This window comes from Python bivittatus, unplaced genomic scaffold, assembly GCF_059951505.1.
Source record: "Python bivittatus isolate LINGU-HERP-01145 unplaced genomic scaffold, Pbiv_v1 ctg000850_np1212, whole genome shotgun sequence".
In the NCBI taxonomy this organism is placed as follows: Eukaryota; Metazoa; Chordata; class Lepidosauria; order Squamata; family Pythonidae; genus Python; species Python bivittatus.
In genome coordinates this window covers 57,304,100-57,330,395 of record NW_028277112.1, presented here as the reverse complement: position 1 = coordinate 57,330,395, position 26,296 = coordinate 57,304,100, and the positions used below count along the sequence as shown (strand labels likewise).

Here is a 26,296-nt window from a genome sequence, read left to right as displayed (position 1 = left end):
GCATTTTCTGTGCCCGCTTGCTGATATTCCCAGTGCCTTCTTTTCCCTACCTTCCCTTAGTCACTGCTAACTTGACCCTTTCTCTTCTGGACATCCTATGTGGTGGCTTGACGATTAACTTTCTGCCCCTTTGTTGCCATTGCATTCCCAATTCATTAGCTTTTTCTCATCCCCTGAAACACTTTTGCCAGGATAGATTAGTCTGTACATGGAATGGTTCATCCGTGGACATTTTTTAATGTTTGTGGTTAAATTCTGTCATTTCCTTTTTCTCTTTTCAAGGTTACAGAACTTTCACACAATCTGAAATAAAACATTTGTTTCTTTACGCTATTCAAGGCATAGAAATAGGCTTTGGGATTGTTATCAAATGTTCAATATTTCTTTAGGCCTGTATTAAGAATTTCATGTATTTCTTCACAAATTTTCATGTATTTCTTCACAAATTCATTTAAAAATTGTCATTGAATTAGGCCAGTTTTTGATAATAGCATTTCAGGCAATCCACTAATGTGTCCTATTGGACATCTTGTGGGAAAATTAAGTTGGTTCCCTATGTTCTCTTCCGAGCAGCTGCTGCAAACTGATTATTGTGTAAATTCTTTTCAGTATATACTATGTTATCCTTTGTTTCTAGAGCATTGAAGTGCCCTGATAGTAGGTACATAAAATAAGCCCTGCAACTAGGGATGTGCAAAGCATTCTGTGCATGAATTGTTCTGTACACAGAACAGCTGCTTTTGGGTGCTTCGTGGTCCAACCATTATAAATGTGCTTCAGCTATTTTGGCCTGTATAAGGAACAAAATAGCACTGTACTATTTTGTTCTGGATGCAGATCAAAATGCAATTGATCCAGGCAAAGGTTTTTTTTTGGGGGGGGGAAGAGGAGGAAAAAGCCAAGTCTGAGGGTTTTCTTTAGCAATCACATGTTTGAAGATTGGTAGCAACAACAGCTGGGGAGGAAAGGAAGGGAAGGCACTGGGTAGATTGGTAGATAATGAATGGGACATCAGTGGTATCTGAGAGGAGGCAGGGAAGGAAGAGAAAAGAAGGAGCTGGGAAATCAGGTGGGCAGGCTGGCTGTGTGAAAGAGGAGGAGGAGGAGAAGAAGGTGTGTGTGCAGTGTACCAGCCTTGTTCTACCCATTTCATAAAATCACTGGGAACCTTCTGGATTTTATTTCAGCCAAAACCTGGAGCAACCAAAACATTTGGATTTTATTTCTTCTACCATGGCTAAATAATACTGGTTGGGCAGTACTTTTGGAATGTAATTTTCCCTTTCACATGACCTGTAACCTCAAGTATATGCCATTAGCTCGGGGATTAGTTTCCTAATTCTAAATTTCTTCTTAGCTTGGGTACACTGGCAATATTATTCATAACAAAGCTTTGTATTAGGCATTTAAAATTATTTTGAGTTTGTGATAGCCTTTTCTGTAAATATTCAGCTGCATGTAGGTTTCCTGGTTGTTCAGTAAGGAAGAAACTGGTTATCTAGTTGATAGACAAGGACATATTGTGGATGTTGCTCTAGCTATCCAGATATAGGATAGCTACTGTCCACTAGATTATTTGACCTCTTTGGTTTCTTCCTTACACTTATCTAATTATTCCTCTGCAATATATACTCTGTTGGGTGAATTGTATCCTGCTAAGAAATGACTGAACCTATCAATGAAACCTGCAATTTCAAGTATCTGGAAAGGAGAGTTGGTTATATAACCAAACTAAGCAGTATCTTTTATCAGTTGCTTCGTGCTGTAATCCACTGACTTTTATTGCAAATGCATTCATACTTGCTTCTGCAGGATGGATTTTCTTTTTGCAGCTATGGATGATAAACTACATCACTTGGCACAGGTGATATAGCTGGAACACTGCTATCAGATAACTCTGAAATAGAAGACAGTAGGGCTTCACTTTACTGAAACAGCAATCCCAATAGAAAGATTTTCTGTTCATGCACGTGTATGTTCAGAAGGTGGACGAGGTTTCAAAGAAGCCATGCTAAACCTTCAAAGACCTGACTGAGTCAATGCTTTAGCAGCAGGTTTGGAGGGGAATGCAGCCCTAATGAATATTGATAATATTGAAAATGGGGGGGGGGGGACAACCAAGATAATTTCATATAGGACCCAGCCAAACAAAAGAAATCAGTGCAACTAGGTACCTGCTTGTTCAGTATTAGAGAATACATACACTGATTGAAGTGGAATAGTAAAATTCCTGTTTCTGTCTATTTTGTTTTAAACAAAATAATTGTGTTATTGTTCAAACATGAGAATTCCAGTAGTATTGTGAGAAGCCCATCCAAATGTTACAACCAGAAAAGATGGTCCTTAAAAATAGGATGATGTAAAAGATGTTTAGTAAGTTGAACATCGTTTTTGTTCCTTTCAACATTTTTGGAGCAGTTCCATAACAGTGCTTCATTCAAGCACCCAGTCCTACTATTTTTTTGCTCACTGTTTGTGCACTTCCTTGTCTTACCACAAACAGCATATTTATTAAACTTTCCTAAAGTGGTGTCTTTTATGGCCTGCTGCCTTGATTTGGTTTTAGTCAACAGAAGGCTAACTTTAGGGCCATAAATTTCTTCAAATTCTCTGCACTGCAGAAAAATGCATACTTTCCATTTCATGTTCTGTTCCTTTCTCCATCTCTTTCATAATTCCAAATTGTATTTCCATCTGAAATTTATGCCAACGTTTTGTACCCATTTTACACTGTTCTGGGTTTTCTATGTGGCCTGTGTGCTGCACTGATCTTCAAGTAGCTTTCTTTCAGTGCTTTTCCTTAACTGATACCAGTGTCCTTGGATTCAAGAACAGCATATCCAACCAGAATGCCCCACCCACATCTTCTTTTCGTTACCCCAAGGACAGTGGTGCTGCTGTTGCTGATGCCCTTGGTTTTTTCCTGCTCTCCTTCCACTCTCCTCTCCCAAATACCTCTGTTGGGAATGTGCTTATTTTAGTCTGGACACAGATCACCCCAAAACGTATGTTCTGGGCATGGAATGGTTCATGCATAGAACATATAAAAATGTACAAAGGGTCTATAATTTTTCAAATATTATACCGTGTTTTTTAAAGACAATCCTTGACATGAGCCTATAATCTAATAGTGAAAATACTGAGAGTTTGGAAGCAAGCAAATCCAGGTACCATTTCTTAAAATTCTTAAACCTATTTTACAGTGGTCCAACGCATTATTCCTGCAGAGGTCATTCTGGCAAAAGAGAAACCAAAATGTCAGTTGATTCCAACTGATCTGGAAAAACAAGTTTTGCAGTTTGCCTTCCTCAAATGCAGCTAGGTGGAAAAGATGAGCAGCTTGAGAATGCAGCTGCTGCTTAGAAACTAAGTCTGACCATATTGCAAAATGTTTAGCATATTATCAGTTCAATTTTAAGAATGCTAGCTACTTTGAAAATAAATTTCACTGAATATATTGGCATTAACTCCAAAGCAAGATGTTTAAGAATAACTTTAAATATTATTCCAATTGTCACAACTATATTTTGCTGTAATATAGTCACTTTATGTATAATATTCATGTATATTAAATTTTTATAGAGCCATAATTATGAGACTCTTGGCGGTATACAAAAACCTATAAAACAACCACAGTGAAATAAAATGGCCACCTAAAAACCAGTGTACAATTTAAAAATGGAGCAGCATAAGAAAAAAAAGCCACAAGAAGGTACCATCTTAACTACACACACACACACACACACACACACACACACAGAGTTTAAAAAAACATCTGGAAGAGCTTCATCTTCACTGGCTTCCAGAAAGTTGTTAGTGTTGGGGCAAGTTGAACTTTCATGTAAAGGCTTGTTCCATGACATAGGGGACATGACAGAGAAACACCTCCGGGCCTCAGCCCCCTGAATTTCACAGAACAGAGGAATTACAAGCGTAGGAATTGGATTTGTAGGTATTCTGAATGCCAAGTAACTGAAGCATTCAAATGTTGAAAATCTATTCAAGTTGCAAATAATTCATCAGAAAAAAAATTAATTTGTTTCTAAACATTTTAGCTTGGTTTCTTGTGCTTAGTTCAGTTGTTTCAGTAATCTAAGGTAATTGTTAATAACTGACTTTAATAACACTCTGTACTATAACTGCTGCAGTGTGAGTGAGCTGGGAATTGACAATATAATGAAGTGTCTAAAAGACATGGCGCTTAGATTTCCCTTTGTTGGTCTAGCAGTTCTACTTACTTGAAATTTGCTTGATGGTTGAAAGGAATATTCCCAACTTTTGTAAATTACATAGCACACATGCTTCAAAATACAGCTTAGCAGCTGCAGTCCACACTACCATGATGTAAAAAACTTTCATGACAGAACAGTCTGACAAATGTTCATGTGATTGTTTTCATGCTACCAATTTGGACAGGATGCAGAATGCTTATGGGTATTATATACCCATTGTAGCAGTTCCTATTCTCATCATAAATGTGTGGATGCATGAACACAGATGAGTTTCAAAAGGCTAACAATATATCTAATTTTTTAAATTATGAAAATAGCTTTTTGGCAATGATGGCTAATTTGTTCCACAGGTATATCCATCTTTAAAGAAAGCCTACTGAACAGGAGGTTAATTAGCCTGTTTTTAAAAATTGTGAAAATGAGGCCCTAGGTAAGCAAGTTCTGACAAGCCTATACTGTAGATGTAAATGAAAGTTACATTCCTCTACTACAGTGTGGAGCCCTCCAAGTGTTTGGGCCTGAATATCTCATCAGCTCCAGTCAGTATGACCGTTAGACATGATGAAGCTGTTCACAGTGTCCAATAGTTGCCAGGATAGGAAAACCTGTATTATAATAATATAACAGTATGAACAATAATGTTTATACAATTAGAATGACTCTGCAGTACAGATACCTCCTGAGCATCTAAAATTACAAGTTTCATGAAAATGTTTAAAATTATTTCTTTAAACCTTAATGGCCAAAAGATGCCATCCGGTTTCTGTGAAATACTAAATATTTGCTGGGAGATATAACTGTACTCAGTAGATGCTTTTAGAACCCACAATCCATTGACATTGATAAACAAATGTAGAAAAATGGGATAGTTGTTGAATGATAAAATGAAACAATGTCTGAGTGATAAAATGGAATTTTAAACAGAAGAAGCATAATACAAATATTACAATTTGTCTCCTTCCCCAGGGACTTCTGTGTTGCATGGACTGAAGTTTCCCTATTTTATTTTCCCTAAGTTCACCTTTGAGAAATGTTAGATTGAGAGAGAATTAAACACTTTAATTTGTATAAACAAAATGATGAATATATTTGTATACCAATTTAGATCATTGGAGTATTGGTATTCCTCATTCGGGGGACAAATCCCCAGAAGAAATTCTTTCCTACCTTGATTTATTTCCATGCATTCACATCTCTACATGTAGGCTATACCTGGCCTTCTGAGTTAGCTGAACTGATACATTTTGTGATTCTTGCTGTTCTGGACTGCTCCCCAATACAAACTGTTCTGCATGTGACTTGTTAACACAGTAACAATTCAGAATTACACAGCCTTTTCTGACTAACAGATTTTACTAAAAGGCATGAATGTTCATGAGCTGCAATTCACTTCATCAGATGCATGGAATGGCTAGACTTAAATTGGGGTGAGGGGAGAGAAAGAAAGGTTGGTTATGCCGATGCAGATTATATGTGAGACAGATTTCTAATAACTTATCAGTTGACAATTGTAATGTGTTAAAAACCTACTTTGTTAAGACTTCTGAGATAGCTGAAACATGTTGTTGTATGGGAGTTCACTGATTTCCCACTCATGTTGTTTTTAATGTCCCATTTCTCCAAAACAGACTTTTTGAAGCTTGCCACGGAGTGTCCTGGAAGGTTGAAACACTTTGATATTATTTTGCTCTTGTTTTAAGTCCTATATCAAATGTGGGTCCATTAATTATTTTGCACAAAGTTTTTCCTGATTGTCCTATGTAGAATTCAGAAGGGCATATTTTCACATTGGAGGAAGAGCGTGCAGAGGCACTTTTAATCATCTGTGTACTTGTTGGGGCCTGTGGGGGCAAAGCAGACATCTGGGTTTGTTGCAGGGTCTGGTTCCCATGTTGGCAGCATTGCCTTGGTATTTCTTGTTGCTTGTGAGAAACTGCTTTAGGTTGAGTGGTTGTCTGTATTCAAGTATGGGCCTGCCACCCAGTGTCTGAGAAAGTGCAGTGTCATTGTTCAGTACGGGGTGCAGCTTATTAATAATATGTTTGAGTGGTTTGAGTGACAACCAGTGGTGTTTTGTTCTCTTTTCTGTGGTCTATCTTTTAATAGGTCCTCTCTGATCTAGTTCTATTGATTTGTCTACTGATCTCATTGGGTGGGTAGTTCACTCTCCTGAATGCCTCTTTTAATTCTATCAGTTGAACATCTGTGTCAAGTGGGTCAGAACAAATGTGGTTATAGTATAGAGCCTGGCTATAGATGGTAGATTTGGTGGTGTGTTCTGGGTGGAAGCTTTTTTGCCACCATAGACTAAACAGCTCTCCTCCTACAATGTCTACTCTTCCTACAAAATCTATACTCTAAATTAAAACTTTTAAAATGCAAACTATGTAGATTCAGAATTAAATATCTAGCGTTTAATTGTACCTTAACTTTTGACAATTGAACTCCGTCACTGGAAAAATCTAGCTGTTCCTATGAGTCTTAAACAGCATTATCAGAAGAACCATATCTTATTTGACAGTTGGGCCTGTAGTTATAACTTTAAGCTTATACATTCATTAACTTCCTAATTCTGGCTATGGACAAGTAGATCTAAATGACCAATTTTCTGACAATTATTGCAATAAGTCTAGGAGTTTCTGTTAAATAGTGTAGTCACACAGTAAATGCTTATTTAATACATAGATTTTTTTCCCTTCAGTTTTAGTTCATTCTAATCATTATTATGCTTAAATTTTTTTCAGATTGTATTTTCTGATTCTGTTAAAGTACACTATTGTATTATTAATATTTTTGCTTATATTTTGATTGTTACATATTATAAGAAGGGACTTTGTGAGTGGTCATGAGACCTATGACCTTTTCTTCAATTCTGGCTATAGAAATGTCTATCTTGCCATATGAACTCTTGGTATAGATGTATGGCTGTTCAGTCCTTTAATTTTGGTTAAGCAAGAGCAAACTGCAAATTAATGTAATACTCCTCTTAAATGACAACTTTTACATGTCAATTCCTCCTTTCCATTCAGGTCTGAATTTAGTTATTGTAATGTGTACAATAGTTTTTGGTATTCATTTGTTTTGATTTACCTAAGGCTGTTACCAAGCAATGTACAGGCTCTACTGAGTTAATAAATGTATTGCTGAGATACTGTGTTAAATTTGCTTCAGTTTATGTTGACCTTGGGATTTTTTTTCATTGAACTTTTTCTTGACAAGGGCCCATAAGTTCCTGACAGAATGACTAATAGCTAGGGATTATGAAAGAAATAATTGAAGCTTGAAGACCACCACACCTTGATGATACCTGATCAGGAATGTTCATTTTTATCCAATAAGGCATAGTTCTTTTGTCAAAGAACTGTAATTAAGAAAGAGGTTGTATAAACTTTTGTGGAACTGTGTCTGAAACTACTTGTCCAGGTAATGCTTACTGGGAATAGATATTCCTCTTCAATCAAATTTCTTGTTTAGCAATCTCAGTGGTGCTGCATTGTTATGGTGATTTATGTTGTATGTATGAGTAATAGAAAGGAAGTTAATTGATTGATATTGTATCATATTTCAGCAAATCAAGTATTAGACTTTCTTAACTTCAGATAGTGATGTTTTGTTCTAGCTAGAGTATGTCTGAGAGTACTAGTACTGAAAGTAGAAGACTTTCATTTTATCTATAGAAGTACATTGTGGAAAATGTTACCTCCATTTTGGATTAGTTATGTTTGGATGTAAGAAAGACAGAAATAATTATTTCAGAAATAATTATATAATGATAGATAATGTAGTTACATTGTTTAACTTAATTTAATTCAGTGTTTCCCAGCTGGGTGCCCTCCAGATGAGTTGGATTACAACCTCAGCCAGCTCAGTCATAGTTTTTGATTCCTACTGAAATATATTTCTATGATTAGGCTTGGACGCACTGGGAGTTGTCTTGCTCCTTGGATAAGATTATATGGCATTGCTCTTGATCTGTTATTTTTATGAAAACGTTCTCCCTAAAAGAGTATTACTACCTGTTTGCTTATATCTACTATAGCTTTTTAAAGATACATATCTCTGATAATGGCATTCAACATATAGACAATGCATAAAAGTGATACTTTTTCTCACTAGTAAATGCGACCATCCTTAAAGCTGTAATGTGGGATGCAGTCTTATTTTCATGGTTCATTAGATAACTAGTGTTTAGTTCTTCTGATTCTTTATATGTGAATGTAGAGACTTTTTCTTCAAAAAAGTATGACACATTTATCCATATGTGTGCTTGGCCGGTCAATTAAAAGGGCCTTTTGTACTGTGTAATAGATGTGTGTCAAGAACAGGAATCCTTTAACATTAGTTGTACAAAGTTTTATCTGATTGCTCTATCTAAGCCTCTCTTTTTCATATTGTATGTTACTAAACTGTCCCATTTCTTTTGCAAAAACGCTCCATAACTCATTTCATTCTTATGATATTTTTTCTTCCTTTAGCTTTATTTATCATTGCCTGTACAATAACTGCTTTTCTAACTTTTCCATTTTCTCCCATTTGTTTTCACACAGTGTTGTTACAGATCTTATAGCAGTCGGTTTAAAGGTAGGAATCTTTTTCTGTCCTTTCATATAAACTTGTTATCCACATTTTTATTATTTCTGGATAACACATTGAAACTTGTGCATCATTTCTTTTTTCTTGTGGCATTGCTTTGTTTTCGTCCAATTTCTTTCCTCATGAAGTGGATCTTAACTCTTTAATTCTTAAAAGAGTTCATAATTTATGTTTCTTTCAATTCAGCTAAGGATATTAATAACTTAACATGCTGTGTCTCAGTCCAGCTATAAAATATGTACGTTTCACCCTATCCTGTGCTGGAATGCTGTTCAAAGGTAAGTAACTATAAAAAGCTGCAACCCATTTTTGAACTCTGGCTGCTGAATAGATCAGTCCAAAGCATAAAAAAAGGTACATTTAAAGCACATTAGTGTGAATGAAGCCCTTCTCTTCAAAGCACTGAAGTACTCAAGTCCTTTGCAAGGTTTGTGTGGCTGTTGGAAAACTGTCTCTGGTTGTCTTCACATCTGTCCACAAGTACAGCCCCTTCACTTGATTGGTGGTCTCAGCTGAAGTGTTTCTGGGCATGCATACACAGGTAACCTACATACCTACATGAGCTTTGCACAGGTGGCTTTAACATTTCAAAAATAGATGCTTTGTTTGTGCCAACACTTTTTGTGAAGCATCATTTTAAAATGTTTTGCAGAGCCAAATTGACGAATATTTCTCCAGCTACTCTTACGCTTTTCAGAAATTCTAGAGTAGCATTGTAATACCTAAGCGCCATATACAATGAAAATGACATTGTGAGCTTTAGTTCTGAAACACACAAAGATTATTTGCACCCTAATCTTTGTTAAATGTTATGAAGCAGGGATAGGCAACTAGTGCTTTCCAGATATTTAGGTTGTTTGTTTATTTGGTGGATTACCCTGCCTTTCTGTTTTAAAAAATGAAGCTCCAGGCAGCTAACAATAAAAATACAACACAAATTAAAAGCATAATTATGAGCATCATTAATTCAATGGACTGTAATTCTCACTGTCTTAATCATTATGGCCAGTGCAAATGGATGGGGAATATGTAATCTTGAAGATATGGCTGTATCCTTTTGGCTACTCCTAACAATAAATGTTTTCAAGAAAATTTCTGACTATATATAATTTATAGGAGCTACTTCAGTTAAAGAACCCTAATATTGTAGGTAATTCTATATACCTCTACTTAGAAGTAAGTATTGTTGAACTAACTGAAATTTATTCCCAGATTTGTGGCCTTAAAAACAAAAAAGATATATATTATGACTAATATAAAAACATAGACCAAATGCATGCTGAATTTTGTTTGTTATTTAAGAAAGCAGAGTGATTAATAAATATAAAAACAGTTTGGAAAATGAAATACGTTACTGTCAATGCATCCTTAAGAGATGTATGAGAAGAAATTATGCATTCTAAAGAAAGAATATTTTTATCAGGAGTTTGTAGCACATTTTTTAAAGATAAGGTTTAGCATATGAAGAAATATAATTTGTTAGATCATTGATTTAATTTAATAAGGCGTAGGATTTAAAAACAAAACTAAATTCTGGCAATGTACTATAGTTTGAATTTAAAAAGAGACTTATTGCATCATGTTATGGCTTTCTTACAAAAGATATAGAGAGAGTTGATGATTATACTTCTTATTGAACTGAATCACTAACATTGTACTGGTAATGAGTAATATGATAATTCATATAATATTTTAAGTGTTGTAATTATAGTTTTACAGCAAATGGTATGCATTTGCACACAAATGAAAGTACAAATGTTCAGGTGACGTAGGGATATTTTTGTTTTTAAAATAGCTACAGATGGTCACAGTAAGGCTGTATGCACAGTTTATTATTTATGTGCCATCAGGTCATTGTCAACTGTTAACAGCCACAAAAATAGGCCTTCTCCAGGATGTATGTGCCATTACCAACCCCTTTTAATGCTAAGATTGCCTTAATTCCAGAGTTTATGCTGACAATATATGCTGTCAACAAAGGGTTTGGTGAATACGTGTGCCCCTGGACTACAGACATAGGGCAGTGACATTGATATGCTTAGAAAGTAAAACCCTCTATTGTCCTTTTATTTTTCCCTTGCTGTATGTACACACCAGGAAGTTAACAGTGTGTTATAGTAGAGCTGCATTATTTAGGTTCTTTAGGTTGAATGGTTCTTCAGGTTGAATGGTTTAAGTTACAAGTGGTCTTTGTTTAATGACCACTTGTTCAGCGACCGTTCAAACTTGTGATGGTGCTGAACAAGTGGTAGCTAGGATTGGTCCTCAAAGTTCTGGCTGGTGCAGTGCCCTTGTCATGTGATTGTGATCCAGGCACTTGGCAACCGGCCCAGATTTCTGGCCATCACAGCATCCAGCAGTCATGTGATCACAGTTTGCTACCTTCCCTGTTGGCTTCCCACAAGCAGAGTCATTGGGGAAGCTGGCAGGAAGTTGGAAGTCACAATCACTTGAGGTCCTCGCTTAATAACCCTCATAGTCCTCACTTAACAACAGTAACTGGAGACTACTGGAACTGCTAAGCAGCGCAGTCATGTAATGTCGTGCTTTAAGACTGCATCACTTAGCGATGGCAATTCCGGTCCTAATAACCATAGTTAACTGACAACTACCTTTATTTGGATTTTGTTGGGGGAGTAGTATACAAACAGCAGACACTGGGTTTTGTAGCATATCAGTGAGAGAAAAATCTGTAGATCATGCTGAGAGCATACTGCTGAAGCCTTATGAGATCCTTCTACTTTCCAGAATTGAAGATAGTGTGGATTATTGCTGAAAGGTGGACATAATTCCAAAATAGGAAGCACATGTTTAGACACCATTTTCTAAGTATATTTTATGAGTTGAATTTAATTAAAAAATGTGTCCAATGGCTTCAAGTAAGCAGATTTTCATGTGAAGAGAGGTTCAGCTGTTTTCTTTATTTTTGGTGGCAATGTAGTACTGAAATGATAAAATAGTCCTTTGTCTTTCCAAAAAGGGAAGAGGAAGAAGTAGTACCGTTTCAGTCCTCTTGTGGCATGATAGAAGTTTTCATCAGTGTCTGAGAAATGTATCTTTTTACTACGTGTGATGATTGTGATCAGGATGCCATCCATAGGTAACCTGCAAGCCTTGATGATTCTCTGAATATTATTGTTGAAAATTAGTAGCAGAGGAAATACATGAAAACTTTTGTGCAAGGCCTAAAATAGGTATGCAGGTAGTTTAATGACCACAATTGGGACTGGCAACTCTGTTGTTAAGATGCAGTTGTTAAGCAAGGCATCACATGACCATGATGGATTTATGACCTCACTTCTGCCGTGATTGTTAAGCGAATCACCTACAGTTGTTAAGCGAGACATCATGTGACCGTGACTTGTGATTTTACTGCTAGCTCCCCCATTAACTCTGCTTGTCAAAAGCCAGCTGTGAAGTGTGCGAATGGCAATGATGGGACGCTGTGATGGTCATAAACACCCACAGGTTGCAAAGTGCCTGAATCTTGAATCCATGGCCATGAGGATGCTGCAGTGGTCATAAGTGCAAGGACTGGTCATAAAGTTTCTTTTTCAGTGCTATCGTAACTTCAAATGGTCACTAAACAGGACAGTCGTTAAGCGAGGACTATCTGTAATATACAGGTAGTCCTTGACATATGACCAGTCAGCAACCATTCCAGGTTATGATGACACTGAACAAATGGTTACAACTGGTCCTCAGAGTTCCAGCCATCCCAGCACCCATGTCATGTGATTGCGATCTGGGTGCTTGTAACCCGTTTGCACTTACAACTGGTTGCCAAGTGGCCTGCAATCATGTGATCACCATTTGCAACGTTCCCTGCCAGAAAGTCAATTGGGAAGCTGGCAGGGAAGGTTGCAGGTCTCCCCCACCTGCACACCCTCCCCAGCCCCTCTGTGCTCATGCCCCCCACTTGTACACCCTCCCTGACCTGCTCCGCACCCAAGTGCACCCTCCCCAGTCCTCTTGAGCACCCCCTTGCGCATTCTCCTTTATCCGCATGGTGCCTCTCATGCACCTCCTTGCACCCTCACCGACCCTCTCTGATCTGTGCAGCACCTCTCACACACCCCCTTGCACCCTCATGCATCCTCCCCACCCCAGTCACACCCCCTCCTCCGCACCCCCATGCACTCCCTCTCTCTCCCACTGGGCAGCAGCCACTTAGCTACCTGCGGGCCTGGGACTTGTAACTTCTTGCCAGTTTCCTCACTGACTTTGGTTGTGGGAAGCCAGCAGGAAGTTGCCTCTCCTAATGATTGTGGGATTCAGTTAATGATGGCAATGGGGACTGCAGGGATTGCCGTTGCTAAGCAATGTGGTCGTGATTTATGACCATATTGCTCAGCGATGGAAATTCCGGTCCCAATTGCCGTCGTAAGTCGAGGACTACCTGTAGTTAAAAAAAAACCAAGAAAACTTTTTGAAGTCTGCCTTTCTTGTATATGCTCTTACCCATCCGAGCCCTATCACTACCAAACTATATAATGAATTACAATATCAAATTTTTCATGGGTCAAGAGGTAAAAAATTGGGCTAAGGGAGGACACATTGTTAGATTTCATCTTCCCCCAATTCAAGATCCTTCTAGCAAGAGCAAGAGTTCCTTTTCCTTACAAGGTCACATTTCCTCAAACAAACGTAATCAGGGCCTGGAAAAGGAGGATACATCAAAAGTCAGGAGTAAACACAGATGCCTCATTTCTCTTTCTGCCAATGTTCACATACATGTACACACTATTAATCCATTTACACATATAGTTTCTTGCTTTTCCCCCCCCACATATATGGTTTTTTAGCTTTCTCCTGAGCAATATAGGTGACAGACTTCAGGGACAGAAAACAGTGTCTGGTGGGAAACATCTTAACATTAGGAAAAAGGACTCATTCTACGAGAAGAGTTTGCAGAATTGGATGGGAGGTTATTGAAATGGAGAATTCCTTACCCATGCTTTGAGCTGAAATTCACAATTTAAGGGATCCCTTGCAGAGAATGTTGGTTTAGAGGACTTGAACTTCCAGAAATTATGTGTTCTCTGAACCAGTCTTTTTCCCTTTAAGAAGATGGCAAAAAAGTGCTTCTGTCTTTTGCGGTGCTTTTTGCTCTAGGATTTTTGTGCCTGCATGGAGAATACCATATTGTCAGGGATACACAGCAGAAGGAGAATGCTGTATGTATATGATCCTTTGTCCCTGCAAGTATTTGGACTGCTCTGCTTCTCAAATGATGGTAATTTATCACCAGTAGACATCTTGACCTTTCATTTAGGCATACCATACCAGGTGAAAGACAATTTTTGGATATAATACTTTACTAATTCAGAGAAATAAACAATAGAATGCTATGCAGATTACATACAATGGCTTTTAGAAAATCTATTTTCTTGCTAATCAGAATTTTGTTTGAATATCTTTAAGTTCAATGTCAGATGCACAATGAGCTTATTTTATATGGTTTGATACTTTCATTAGCTTATTAGTTTCAGTTGTATCTTTCTCTTGACACCCTGAACTTTGTTCATTTGGTTACAGATACATTTTGATTCTAGATTTGCTGTTTTTCTTCAATTCATTTGTAAACTGCTTCACCACTTCTGCCTGTTCGTAGAAAAGAATTGTTATAATGTGCAAATCTTAACAACTAATATGGAACAGTGAATATTTTAAAAGAGCCTCTTTGTTCTTTCCGAGCACTAGCAGTTTAATTAGCAGTCATTATATTCGGTTTGCAAAATTCTTACCTTGTTTTAATTGAGCTGTTCAGTGTTGTTAACTTTAGGGTATCCTAATCTGCAAAAGAATAATTTGATAGCATAGATTATTTTGGAGCACTTCCTAAAAGAGGACTGGGCAAAACGATTCTCCAGAGAACTCTCAGAATTCAACTTCCGTCATTCCAAAACAGCATGGCCAATAGCAAGGGATTGGGATGTTTGTAATGCAGTCATCTGGAAGATACATGCCACTTCTGGTGGTAGAGGAGGCACTTAATTAGCTGAAAGTTCTCAGTGTGAATGTAATATACACTGTACGAGTTAGAAGTGCAAACGTGCCCAGTGAATCTATTATGAGTATGCATTGATGGATAAATCTTCAGCATTTTGCTTTTAGGAGTCCTGTCCAAAAAATCACTATCGTTAATCTCTAAGGCAGGGTTTTTCGAACAGTGTTCCGTGGACCCCTAGAGTTCCAGGAGAACGTGACGGGGTGCTGTGTGGTGGTGGTGGTGGGAAGGTTTACTCAAACAACTGATTTTCTATCACTAGAACTATGTCTCTTGATCAGGGGTTCCAGGAATTAATTGTAGTGATTGAGATTGAAAGGGCAAAGTATGATTTGGAGATGCGTGGAGCACCTCTCACAAACACTGGTAAGGAGATTCTGTCTTTTTCTGGGCATCTGCTGCCCCCCTCTGCAGCTGATACACAATCCTGGGAAAAGATACATTAGGTTAATTGTGTGGTGGTTTCCAAATACCACTGATTTAAAAAAGAGCAAAACTTAAATTGTTTTTCCCCTCCTAAACTAGATAATAAAGCTTTGTGAGAGGATTAGTTGCATGTGAGAGCTCCAATTTTGGCATTAGAAAGAAATCCTTACACTGAGCATCTTCTGAGAGGAGTCACCTTGTCCTACACCTCTGGGTTCATGTTCTTCAGCACCAGTTTACTCCTGGCTCCAATTGGTAGAATTCATTTTTCCAGGAAAAAAAAAGATCCTGTGAGGTAGAACATGCCCAGACATTTCAAATACATATTAGAATACTTTGAAATCCAGGATCTTAGGGAAATTTGTTCAAATAGAGTTGTAAATATTGTTCTGCTTACTTAAATTTCAAGTTAATCAGAAATATGACCAGAAGGAATTCTTCCTAATAAGAGCAGTAGGGCTTTCTGGACAGTTACTTCATTTAGACAGCACAATGTGTTTCTGAAGTTTACCCAAGAATAATTTAAGTATTGTCCTACACATACTATTCTAAGTTTGTTCAGAATAACCATGATACCCCCTTCCATTGTAGGAAGTCTTAATTGTTTATTCTCGGAAATAGACTTTTATATGACTGCTTATGATTATACTAGTTCCATAATATGACAGGCTTAAGAGAGAATTTAACTAGAAAGTGATAGCACTGGATGTTTATAATTTTTTCTTATTTTATAGTTAATGGAACAAATTTTAAATGAAGTTGCAGATAGTTTGTTCACGTGCAGTCATTTGGGAAAGGTTCAATTTCTGCCATAGCATTTTTTTCTTATTCTGAAAATTCTTGCCAAATGGTGTTACCGTGGGATATGGAAGAAAAAGTAGAAAAAACAGTGCAGGTTAGGAAGGAAAGGAAAAGAAAAGAAAAGAAAAGCAACTTCCGACCTTCTTTACAACAGTTACAAACAAGTTCATTATCTCTCCTCCCTCTTTAAAGTTACAACATGGTTTTCTTCTTCCCATATTCAACCCCTTTTTAATCAGCAAATCTGTAAATTGCCAATTCCATTTTTATTAATCCTGTTGTGGCTCAAAGCATAGTTCGTCTTGTTACAAGACCAGTAACAAAATCCTTAAAAAGACTTTTACTTGTAACAAAAGTTACCTCTCAGTTGTTAAGCTGTATTAACATCTTATTTTCCTTCACTGTCTCAGTGGTGCATGCACTAAAGTTTGGAGTTATAAAAATAATTGAATTTTATAGTTATAAAATAGATTTATTTTTTCCTCATCGATTTTATTAAAAGTGCTTTCTTAATGAGGCAATGAAATAAATATAAAATCCTAGCCTTATGTTATGTAACCTTACATAAATACTGAATGTCTCAGATAGGATATTAAAAGTCATTTGGGTTTGTTACAGAAATTACAGATGGTCTTTTGCTTTTCAGTTCACATAGCTGGTAGAAAATTTGGGAGCATAACTTTTACTTATTGCATAATTTGGGACTAAAAGTTCAAATGGACTGGCAAAAATCTAGTTAGAATGAATACACAGACAATATAGATTCTGACCACACCAAAATCATAAAATACTGAATAAAGAGGTTTTACTCCTAACATATTGTTTAATACTCATTGGAATAGTCAGTTTTACATATATAAAAATTCATTATCTGAATTCCTTGCATTGATTCTTTGGTTCCTTGCAAAGATCTATTGTGTTTAAAATCTATGCAAATATGTACAGCAGGTAACTATATTAATATAGTTTATGCAGCCCGCAATTAATACAGTTTATTCAACTGATCTCTTGGCTTCCCCGTTCTGGCCTTCGTAGTAATGAAAGGGGTAAGGCTGAACTTAAAGCAGTCATTTAGGAGATTGTTGGGGTTTCCCAGTTAAGGAAGCAAAGCACAGCACTGATTTTTGGAGACTTTGTGAGTCCATTTATGCCACTGATTCAGAAAGTTCTTTGTTTCTTTTCCTAACCATTTTGGTAAAAAGAGAAATCTTAAGAATATTTTAAGCTCTTTGTGATTGACCATCTGGTAAGAATCTCTTGAGGTTCAAGTATCTTGATTTTATTAGTCCTACTAGTCTATATACAGATATTGAATTCATTCCCTCAATAATTGTCATATTTTCTACTGGTTCTTGAATTACAGTTTTGTATGTGTGTGTGTTTTTAAAAGACATACCAGATCCTGATACTGATCTAGCAGGACGCTTGAGTAATTGATACGTTAGACAATGGAACTAGCTGCATGCAAACTGTGCCAGTGAGAAAGCAAGACTGAAACAGCTGCTCACTCTCTCTGTTAAACTAAGAACCTTGTTTCTAGGGAGATGGCTGATCAACTCACTGAACCAGTAGTAAAAAGGGATGTTGATTGTTTTGTAAAGCTTGTTGCTATCTCATTTAAGTAATTTGGTGTAGTGAAATTGCATTCTTTGTTTAGGTCTAGCTCTTCCACAGCATTTTGTTTCTAAAAATTTTCTATATTTAGTTTCCAAGGCCATTTGTAAATCTAAATGATTCCCTTTTTTATTGAATCTATATAAATACTTGAATATGCTTCCATTTGGCTCTTCTTGTAGAGTGAGATCAGTTTAATTTTGTTTCTTCAGGACAGCCTAACTCATGCATAGGATTTAGTGTGGATTTGCTAAGTTTGTAGCTGAACCAGATTTTGTTTATACAGAATTTAGATATCTATGGAAGTGACACCAGAAGCTGTTTATGTGTCAAATTACTTCATTATAAAGAGTTTCCAGTTGTCCCCCAAACGGTACAAATGTTTAGTGAAGATGGAATTTTCCAATCTAATCTTATTTATTATATTTATATCCTGCCTTTTCTTCAGGAGCTCAAGATGCCATACATAGCACTCCTTTCTCCCTTTTCCATAAAAACAGACTTGTGAGGTAGGTTGACATGCTGCTGTAGGTTGTCTTTGCTGATTCCATTTATATACATTTATGTAAAGGGTACCCAGGAACACCCTCCAAAAGCTTTGAAAATGGGAAAGTGTTGCTGTTTGCATTCCATACAAGTGTTCCAACAGGTACACAACAAATGATGCTAAAATTGATATTCCTTGAAAGTGGAAGACAAATAGAAGAAGACTATGAATGAACAGAGTGAGAATGGAGCTCCTTTGACATTTTGTATAGTCCATTGTTGGCGCTATATTCCTATAATGGTTACTTATAATGCTTATAAATTGTAAACCTTTAGATAAGCATTGGGCAGATTTCTAGAGAAACAAACCTGCAGGTTGTAGGAAAACTATAATGTTCTTTTGGAATTGTTCTGATTCTGCTTTGTCCAGAGGCAGGTTCTTTTAGGAATCATAAAGAATGATACTGGAAGTTTTCTTTATATTGAAAAAGTAGTGCCATGGAAATTATTGAAAAGTTCATAATTTTTAAAAGTTTTAAATGGAGAAAAAATAATTGCATGCCTGCATATACAGATAGTACTCGGGTTATGACAGCAATTGGGAACAGGATTTCCATCACTAGGCAATGCGGTCGTAAAGTGCAATGTCACGTGACCGCATCACTTAACAACTGAAATTTTGGCAGTCCCAGTTGCTGTCATAACTCCAGGACCACGCAGTCATTAAGTGAGGACCTCATGTGACTGCAGTGTAGGAAGAGGCAGGAGTCCCAGGCCAGTGGGTGAGAGCTACAGGCGGGGGACAGGTGCTGCAGGCAGGTGCTAGGGAGTGCAGGGCTTGCCATGGCACAGAGCTCGAGACAGCACTCTTCAGCGGTGGCCTTCAGCAATCTTAGCCTGCTGCCACTGCCCCTAGGCCTCTACTTCAGGCCCAGTGCCGGCTAGAGTGCTGCCTCAAGCACTGTGCCACGGCAAGCCCCTCACCACAGCCCTCAAGCCCCAGCGCTATCCTCAAGCCCCAGCAGCACCACCCAGCCACAAGTCCCAGCACCGTGGCAAACCCCACATCACAGGAAGCACTGTGTTGCTTCAAGCCCCGCGCTCCCTAACACCTGCCCACAGCACCCCCCGCCCCACCTGTAGCTGTCACCCGCCGGTCTGTTTGCCTGGGACTCCTGCCTCTTCCCAGGCAAAGAAGTGATGGTCAGCTGGGTGGGGGTTGTAAATGCAGGTGGGCCCAAATTTTTATCATGACTGCAGGGGTACTGCGATGGCTGGAACTTTGAGGATTGGTCATGAGTCCATGTTTTCAGCGCCATCATAACTTTGAACAGTTGCTGAATTAATGAACGTACCTCGAGGACTATCTGTAAATAAACTTGGAATGTTTCTGCATACTTCTTATCCTTTTATTCATTGAGTAAAATTTTTAGATTTGCATGCTGATTTTTTTTAAAGGACATGATAACTTTGAACAGTTGCTGAATTAATGAACGTACCTCGAGGACTATCTGTAAATAAACTTGGAATGTTTCTGCATACTTATCCTTTTATTCATTGAGTAAAATTTTTAGATTTGCATGCTGATTTTTTTTAAAGGACATGATAACTTTGAACAGTTGCTGAATTAATGAACGTACCTCGAGGACTATCTGTAAATAAACTTGGAATGTTTCTGCATACTTCTTATCCTTTTATTCATTGAGTAAAATTTTTAGATTTGCATGCTGATTTTTTTTAAAGGACATGATAACATGGAAGTTCAAATTATTTTTCATTTAATTCTTCTCCAAAATATTTTTGTCTGTGTATCTCAGGACCTTCTTTTAGCCTAAATTGCCTTAAATAATTTCATAAAATCAGATTAATTTATTTGGTGTTACATATATTTTTTCTTTTAATCAAAGTATGCAAGATATTTGCTGCTATAACTCTATTAGCTAAACAGTATTAAATATATTACAGGAGCATGGATGCATTGTGGTGGTCCCAGGTGACAGTTATTGTAGATCAGGATATAGTATTCTGTGGTGGTTTTGGAGGCCTAGTTAGCAGTAAGTTATGTGTGACTTACGTTTTTAAGAAATAGTTATGCATTTCACCGAATTAACTAATTCTACAGTAATAGAAATTGCAAAACTTAAAGTGACATTCTGTGCTAATGGGATGTAGATTATTTAGAGCAAACCAAACTTGCTTGACACACTTTAATTGCAACTACTAACTTATGCTTAATATATATTTTTCTTGAATATGAATCTCCTAAAAGATTCATATTAGAAAGAATTTGATACCTTGGCAAGAGATTGTAAGAATTTTCTTCATGGCAACACATTAGACTAAAGATGTTAAGACTTAAAATTTAACTATTTGATATTAGGATTAATACTGTGTAACTTCATGATACAGCTGTGCCCTTAACTGTTTATCTGTGGCAATGACAAAGCTTGATAATTTTTTATTGGATTGGTCAACAAAGCCAAAGACTATAGTGATGAGATCTTCCCCCCAGATTTTCTCAAGTGAAATGCCACATTACACACTGTTGGGTGCTGCAGCCCAAAGACATTTCAAGCAATTTATATCTAATGCTTCATAGCAGGTAGGAGATTGTCTGTTTTACTCCGTACAGCTAATATTCTTTAGATGCTTTTATTGGATGGCAGCCAGACAACATCCAGCCTTCCTTCTAGCTTTGGAGTTGCGGGGTGTGTGTGTGTGTGTGTGTGTGTCAGTCATTGTAGAAGTGTGTAGTTAATCCTGCCTAATTCTGCATCTTGAAAGTTGGAAGGCAGGCTTGCTGCTAGCCAACACAGCATATCTGCTTATGAATTAACTTGCCTTTTCCATTTCTCAATCTGTCTCTGATGTACATGGGGAAAGAGGAGTGGCGCCGTAGGCCTTAGTTCTTTTTCCTATTTTGACATATGGCCTACACCAGACTAAAGGGTTAGGGGTAGGTCATATCCTCCCCCACCCACCCCAAGCAAATCTTAATCCTTCTCACTGATTATGTTCGGGTGGCAAATTAAGCCATAACTTTACTTAGTGGTTATCCCTCTCGCATTGCTCAGATCATACTATCTGGCTCCTTCAGGTTGCTGTGTATGTAATTTGTTTACTATGTTGCATGAACCCAGAACTCTAACTTGTATCTGTCAGGGCAAGCTGGAGAGGAAAGTTAAATCCAAACCCTGCGTTTGTTCTCTGCCTTACTTTGAGAGGAATAGGCAATAGCAGTGTGCACTAGTATACTGTTTGTTCAATATTAAACAAATTATTGTTTGCTCAAATGTGCAGCTAGTACTACTTATATATATGTGCGGATTCTGGCCCAAGTAGGTTTTACAGTGCTGCCTAACAATGACTTAGGCTTGGTTATTAAACTCAGTTGCTTCTTTAAATATGAATAGGGAGTGGTCATTTATTAGCAACTTTACAATGGTTTTTTTTTTTTTCTCTTTTGGACCAAAGAATATTAGTTTTTTGTTTTACATTGGATTTATTTCAATTTAAAAAATAACATTTTGCAAGGAATAAGTATTTTATTAAATCTGGATATATTAATACACTAACCCTACATTAATTGCTATATAAAATCAATGCTTTTGCCAAATACATTGAATTATAAGAGGCTCTTCTATGACCAGCTCTTCAAATATTAATATTTGCATGAGGGTTGTGAGCCTGCGAGTTTGTGACTAAATTGCAAATTCCAGTGTCCTTTACCATTAGCCATATTGTCAGTGTCTGCTCTTATAGTAGGCCAGTAAATTTCCTATCTTTGATTGGCTTCCAAACACTGCCATTTTTTTTAACTAATGAGTTTAAATAATTCATTAAATAATTCAGACCTTAATTTGGCACATCAGTCATGATCATTCAGTTTTGTTTATTGTTTTTGTCTCTGTGTGCAAGAAGGATGGGCCAAGATAGAAGTAAGCAAAAGGGAACAATATTGGAAAACAAAAGAAAACTAGTATGTTTGCTTCTGTTTTTCTGCCTGCAGGCATGATGAGTCTTAAGATTTAGATAATAGTTTAGGAAATGTATGAAGTATTAATGGAAAACTTAGTTTAAACCCATTTAAGTCAACCTTCTTTAGGCAGATTTAAATCCAGCCTGGTTTGCAGTGGGGAAAATACTTCTCTCTCTTAAAGCTTCTTTAACTTTTTCTGTCAACTTCAGTGGGCAACCACTCAACCTTCCACTGTTTGTAATTGTGGTATCTCCCAGCCAAATGAAATGTGTAGCAGTTGCATCCTTCTTTAATGGTATCATGCCCACCAAATTCCAGACAGAATGGAGAAAGTACTCCTGGTTTACAGGTTGTTAAAAGGATGGCATCCACTAAGATACTCACTACTTATTGTAACAGAAGATTTTGCAAGTCTTACACTGATGGTAAATTTTATATTTTGCATCTAAATTGTATAAATCGTACAGGTATTATATCAAAACATCAAAGCTGCCAGATTTCTGTCTGTATAATGAACAGAAACCACCACTTTGGGGACTCTTAATTAAAAAAAATGCATATTTACAATATAATGAGTAGTGCTGTAAAACATGGCAGTACTGAGGAGTAACTCTTGACCAGGTAGAGATTTAAGCAGCTGCCCAGAGAGGTCTAGCAATCAGAACTAGGAATTTTATCAGACATAAAATGGCAAAAGATCATATCAGCTGCCCTTGATATTTATATTTGTGACTAGTGTTATGTATTAAAAAGTAACATTAATTGAAGTACATTCATTACTTTCCATTCATTTTTAAAACAAATTCATGCCCATTATCAGCTAAGACTTTGATCTTCAAAATAATTACCATGGCCTGAGAATAAATCTCAGTATCTTAATTTAGAGAACGTTGAGTCCTTTGTGGTTGAACTTACTGCTCAGTTGATTATTCATTTTAAGTTTAATTTTAAATGTAGTTTTGATAATATAAGAATCTTTTTACCATTTAGGTATATATCATTTCAGGATTGTAGATATTTATCTGTGCATTAATTGGAATTGCAGTTGTCACCTCTACACTCTTGCTGAATAAACAGTCTAATTTTATCCCAAAGCCTGTTTATAATTTATTGAGATCAAATAGATAACTCATCACCAAATCTTTGAAAGTGTACTGATGCTAATACATGATCAAGAATAACTCTGGCTTCTCCATGGTGCTGTTATTCCATTGTCTTTGAGGGAAAACTTTGAATGATCTGCTCCTTTTATCTGTAACAAGTGAAGCTGGATTCATCTTAAATTGAATGGCATCCTCCAAGAGCACACCTATTACAATCTTAATTTTCTCTGAAATTTTAAGCAATTCCTATAATTTTTATTTAATAATTAAAAAAAAATTCATGCCTTTCACATGGAGTATCACAGGTATCATATACTGTGGTTCACAGAAAGATCTGATGGTTTGTTGCTATTTAAGTTGGTGAATTTGGGATATGGTAATTTTAGTCTCAGGCATTGAACCTTCCCATATGTGGACTTAAAAACATGGCACATGACATTTGAAATACCTATCCTCTATTTTTACTGATATTCACAGCAGTAAAAATTAAAGATGGCTAATGGCATTATAAGTAGGTATAGCAGCAGCTGAACTGACAAAATAAAGTAATTCCCTTGTGCTGATTTTCCTTTCTCTTAGCATGTAAAGTTAAATTTTATTATTGTATATTAGGCTTCATCACCTGGCATACTACATGATATATTTCTGTTTTCCCCAGTGAGTTGCAAATAAAATAAATATTTTTTAATACAGAAGCTTTGCTTTGAGTTTTGATGCATCAAGATATTGAAAGAATGTTTTCTTGGAGAAAAACATAATTGTGTCATAAAATGATAGCTATGTCTCAGTCTACTTGGCATTGATCAACATTTTATACATCATAGTAATGTTTTATCTCACCACATCAAGTAGATATGGCTACTTCTATGGAACATCCTATCCAGTTTTGCAGGATATCCAACTCCCATAAGTTTATATATTGCTAGCAAGGTATATATCAGATAAAGTTGCTTGTAGAAATAGCAGTAAGCCAAATGAGTCAGAATTATACCATACCTCAATGTATCTTTTTTTTTTAATGGAAGTGTTGTCCATTGGTTTGTCTGTAATGGTATCTGAGATCCCTTTGATCTCATTTCCTGATCAGATGTATTGGTGAAAAGAGTAAGGTCTCAATAATTTAGAAAACAATTTTGAAATACAACATATTGTTAGCAGGATGGTTCTAGAATGTTTTGCTTATTTAATCATGTCTGGAAGTTGAGCAAAGTGAACAAAAAGAGAAAGTGGTATCAGAAATGTTTGAGAGTCAGCTAGCTTGTTTGAGAATATAAAGCAATGATCAATTAATTATTGTGAAGTAATGAGTGGGAAAAATATATTAACATGGAACCTATTTAGCAAGTACCGTTCCTCAAATATTTGCTTTTATATACCGTTCATATAGTGTTTTCTGCTCTACATCCTAGTCATCTTATAATGCAACACATAATGGAATAAAAATAGATGCTCCATTAATGTTAGAATTGCTTTGAATGTCTTTTTATTGTATTTCCAACAAAAATGTCCCTGCCTTAACTGTTATCAAAAAGTATATTCTGTAAATATCAGAATGAGGAACAAATATATTTACAATTTTTTTCAGCGTGGATCTGATGAGCTTCTTCCTTCTGGTATCACATACGGGCCTCTTACGATGAGCAATTCTACTCCTGCTACAGGTATGATTAAGAATGCATTTTGCATATTCTGTAAACATTACCTATTTGTAAAGATTTTCTCAATGGGTTAATGTAGGTACACCTAGGGATGGCTGCAACCACTCCAATCTGGGTTTTTTTTTTTTTTTTAAGTAGATAGGTTAGAACTGTGGGGAAAATGTCTTACCTCCAAGAATAAATCAGTGACCATGTTTGCATACATCCATTGTTTGTTTACTCTATCATATGAACCAGAAACTCTGGCATGTTTTCCTGAAGTAAGCCAAAATATGAAACTATAGTTTGTTCTTATGTTTTAAGATTGGGATTTTACAAGAGGAATATATCAGAGTTTCTGGTTCTATGAGATGTTAACTATGGATTGAACTGGCTGGGCTGGTATAGCAGACGGCTGAGCCCATAGAGTGAAAGACTGGAAGTCTCAAGCATCCTCCCCCAGAAGCCCTCTGAGTCTTCACATCTTGGTTCTGTGTCTTGCTTTGGGATAGCAGCTTAGTAGCTCCTACTGTCACCATCTGCCTTCCAGGGAGCACTTAACCTGGCATCCTCTCCCTAACCTTGGTGTGTGAGAGTGAGAGGCCTATCACAGACTTTATTGCCTCTCTGGCTATTAGCAGGTAAACAAAGCAAAATTATTTCAATAGTGTAATCTCATGGCCATATAGCATAGAGGTGTGTGCCTAAAGATTTCTGCCTACCCTTCTCTCCTGGGAAGACAGACCAACCTCATCAGAGATAAAGAAATTTTTAAAAAGAAGTGGTAAAATATAATCTCCCCTTTTAACTTTAAATATTAAAATGCAAATAATTAGTGGTGGCAAACGTAAATGACATAGCTGTTTCTATCCCAATGATGCAATTGCCAACTTGAAAGAAAATTTAGAAAGCGAATACATTGCTCCCAGCAGACTCCCAGAGACCAATGGTCAGCTACAAATGGCACTTTCTCCCCTTGAGACAGGAAATGTTGCAGTTTAATACTACAGACTACAAGAAGATTATAAATAAAATAATTCATGCTCACCCTGAAGAATGGGAAGAGGTGAGGGTTTATACAGAGAAATAAGAACACCAGACATGGCTTAACATCACCAAGAAAAATATCTAATAGAAATTCACCACCAAAATAGCAAGTTGCTGAAACAAAAGTTTATCTTGCTTCATTATCTGAACTTACTGCAGCTTTTGAGGGAGATTTCACTTTAATCAGAAGCTGCGAAGGAGATGATGCACCCCACTCAAGTTCACCTTCAGTCCACAGGTCTCTTACAGTTTCTTCATTCAGTTCTGCCCCTATTTATTAAAAGGATAAGTCTACTTTTTCCAGCAGAGAAGCAGAAGTAACCAAGCTCTATACATGACCCAGAGCATGCATTTCTCCCATAAGGGAA

At 36.8% G+C, this 26,296-nt stretch overlaps 1 protein-coding gene and 1 long non-coding RNA gene across 4 annotated transcripts in view; one reads left to right on the top strand and one right to left on the bottom strand.

Moving 5' to 3' along the window:
• The window catches only part of PTBP3 (polypyrimidine tract binding protein 3), a 56,051-nt gene that overhangs the window by 4,477 nt on the left and 25,278 nt on the right, over positions 1 to 26,296 (top strand). For 2 of the 3 annotated variants that reach the window (XM_088130269.1, XM_088130270.1), the window contains exon 2: positions 24,830 to 24,905. In XM_088130269.1, coding sequence (XP_087986395.1) covers positions 24,881 to 24,905 — 25 coding nt within the window. In that variant the 5' untranslated portion in view covers positions 24,830 to 24,880. Of the gene's footprint in view, positions 1 to 8,779; positions 8,814 to 24,829; positions 24,906 to 26,296 lie in introns of all 3 variants that reach the window. The other variant, XM_088130268.1, reaches the window with a different exon arrangement.
• On the bottom strand, positions 1,725 to 26,211 carry LOC148213852 (uncharacterized). Its single transcript, XR_015793871.1, has 5 exons — positions 26,083 to 26,211; positions 15,432 to 15,549; positions 14,573 to 14,621; positions 13,778 to 13,951; positions 1,725 to 1,897 (listed from the first exon to the last, which is right to left on the bottom strand). It is a non-coding gene; the product is annotated as an uncharacterized LOC148213852 (long non-coding RNA).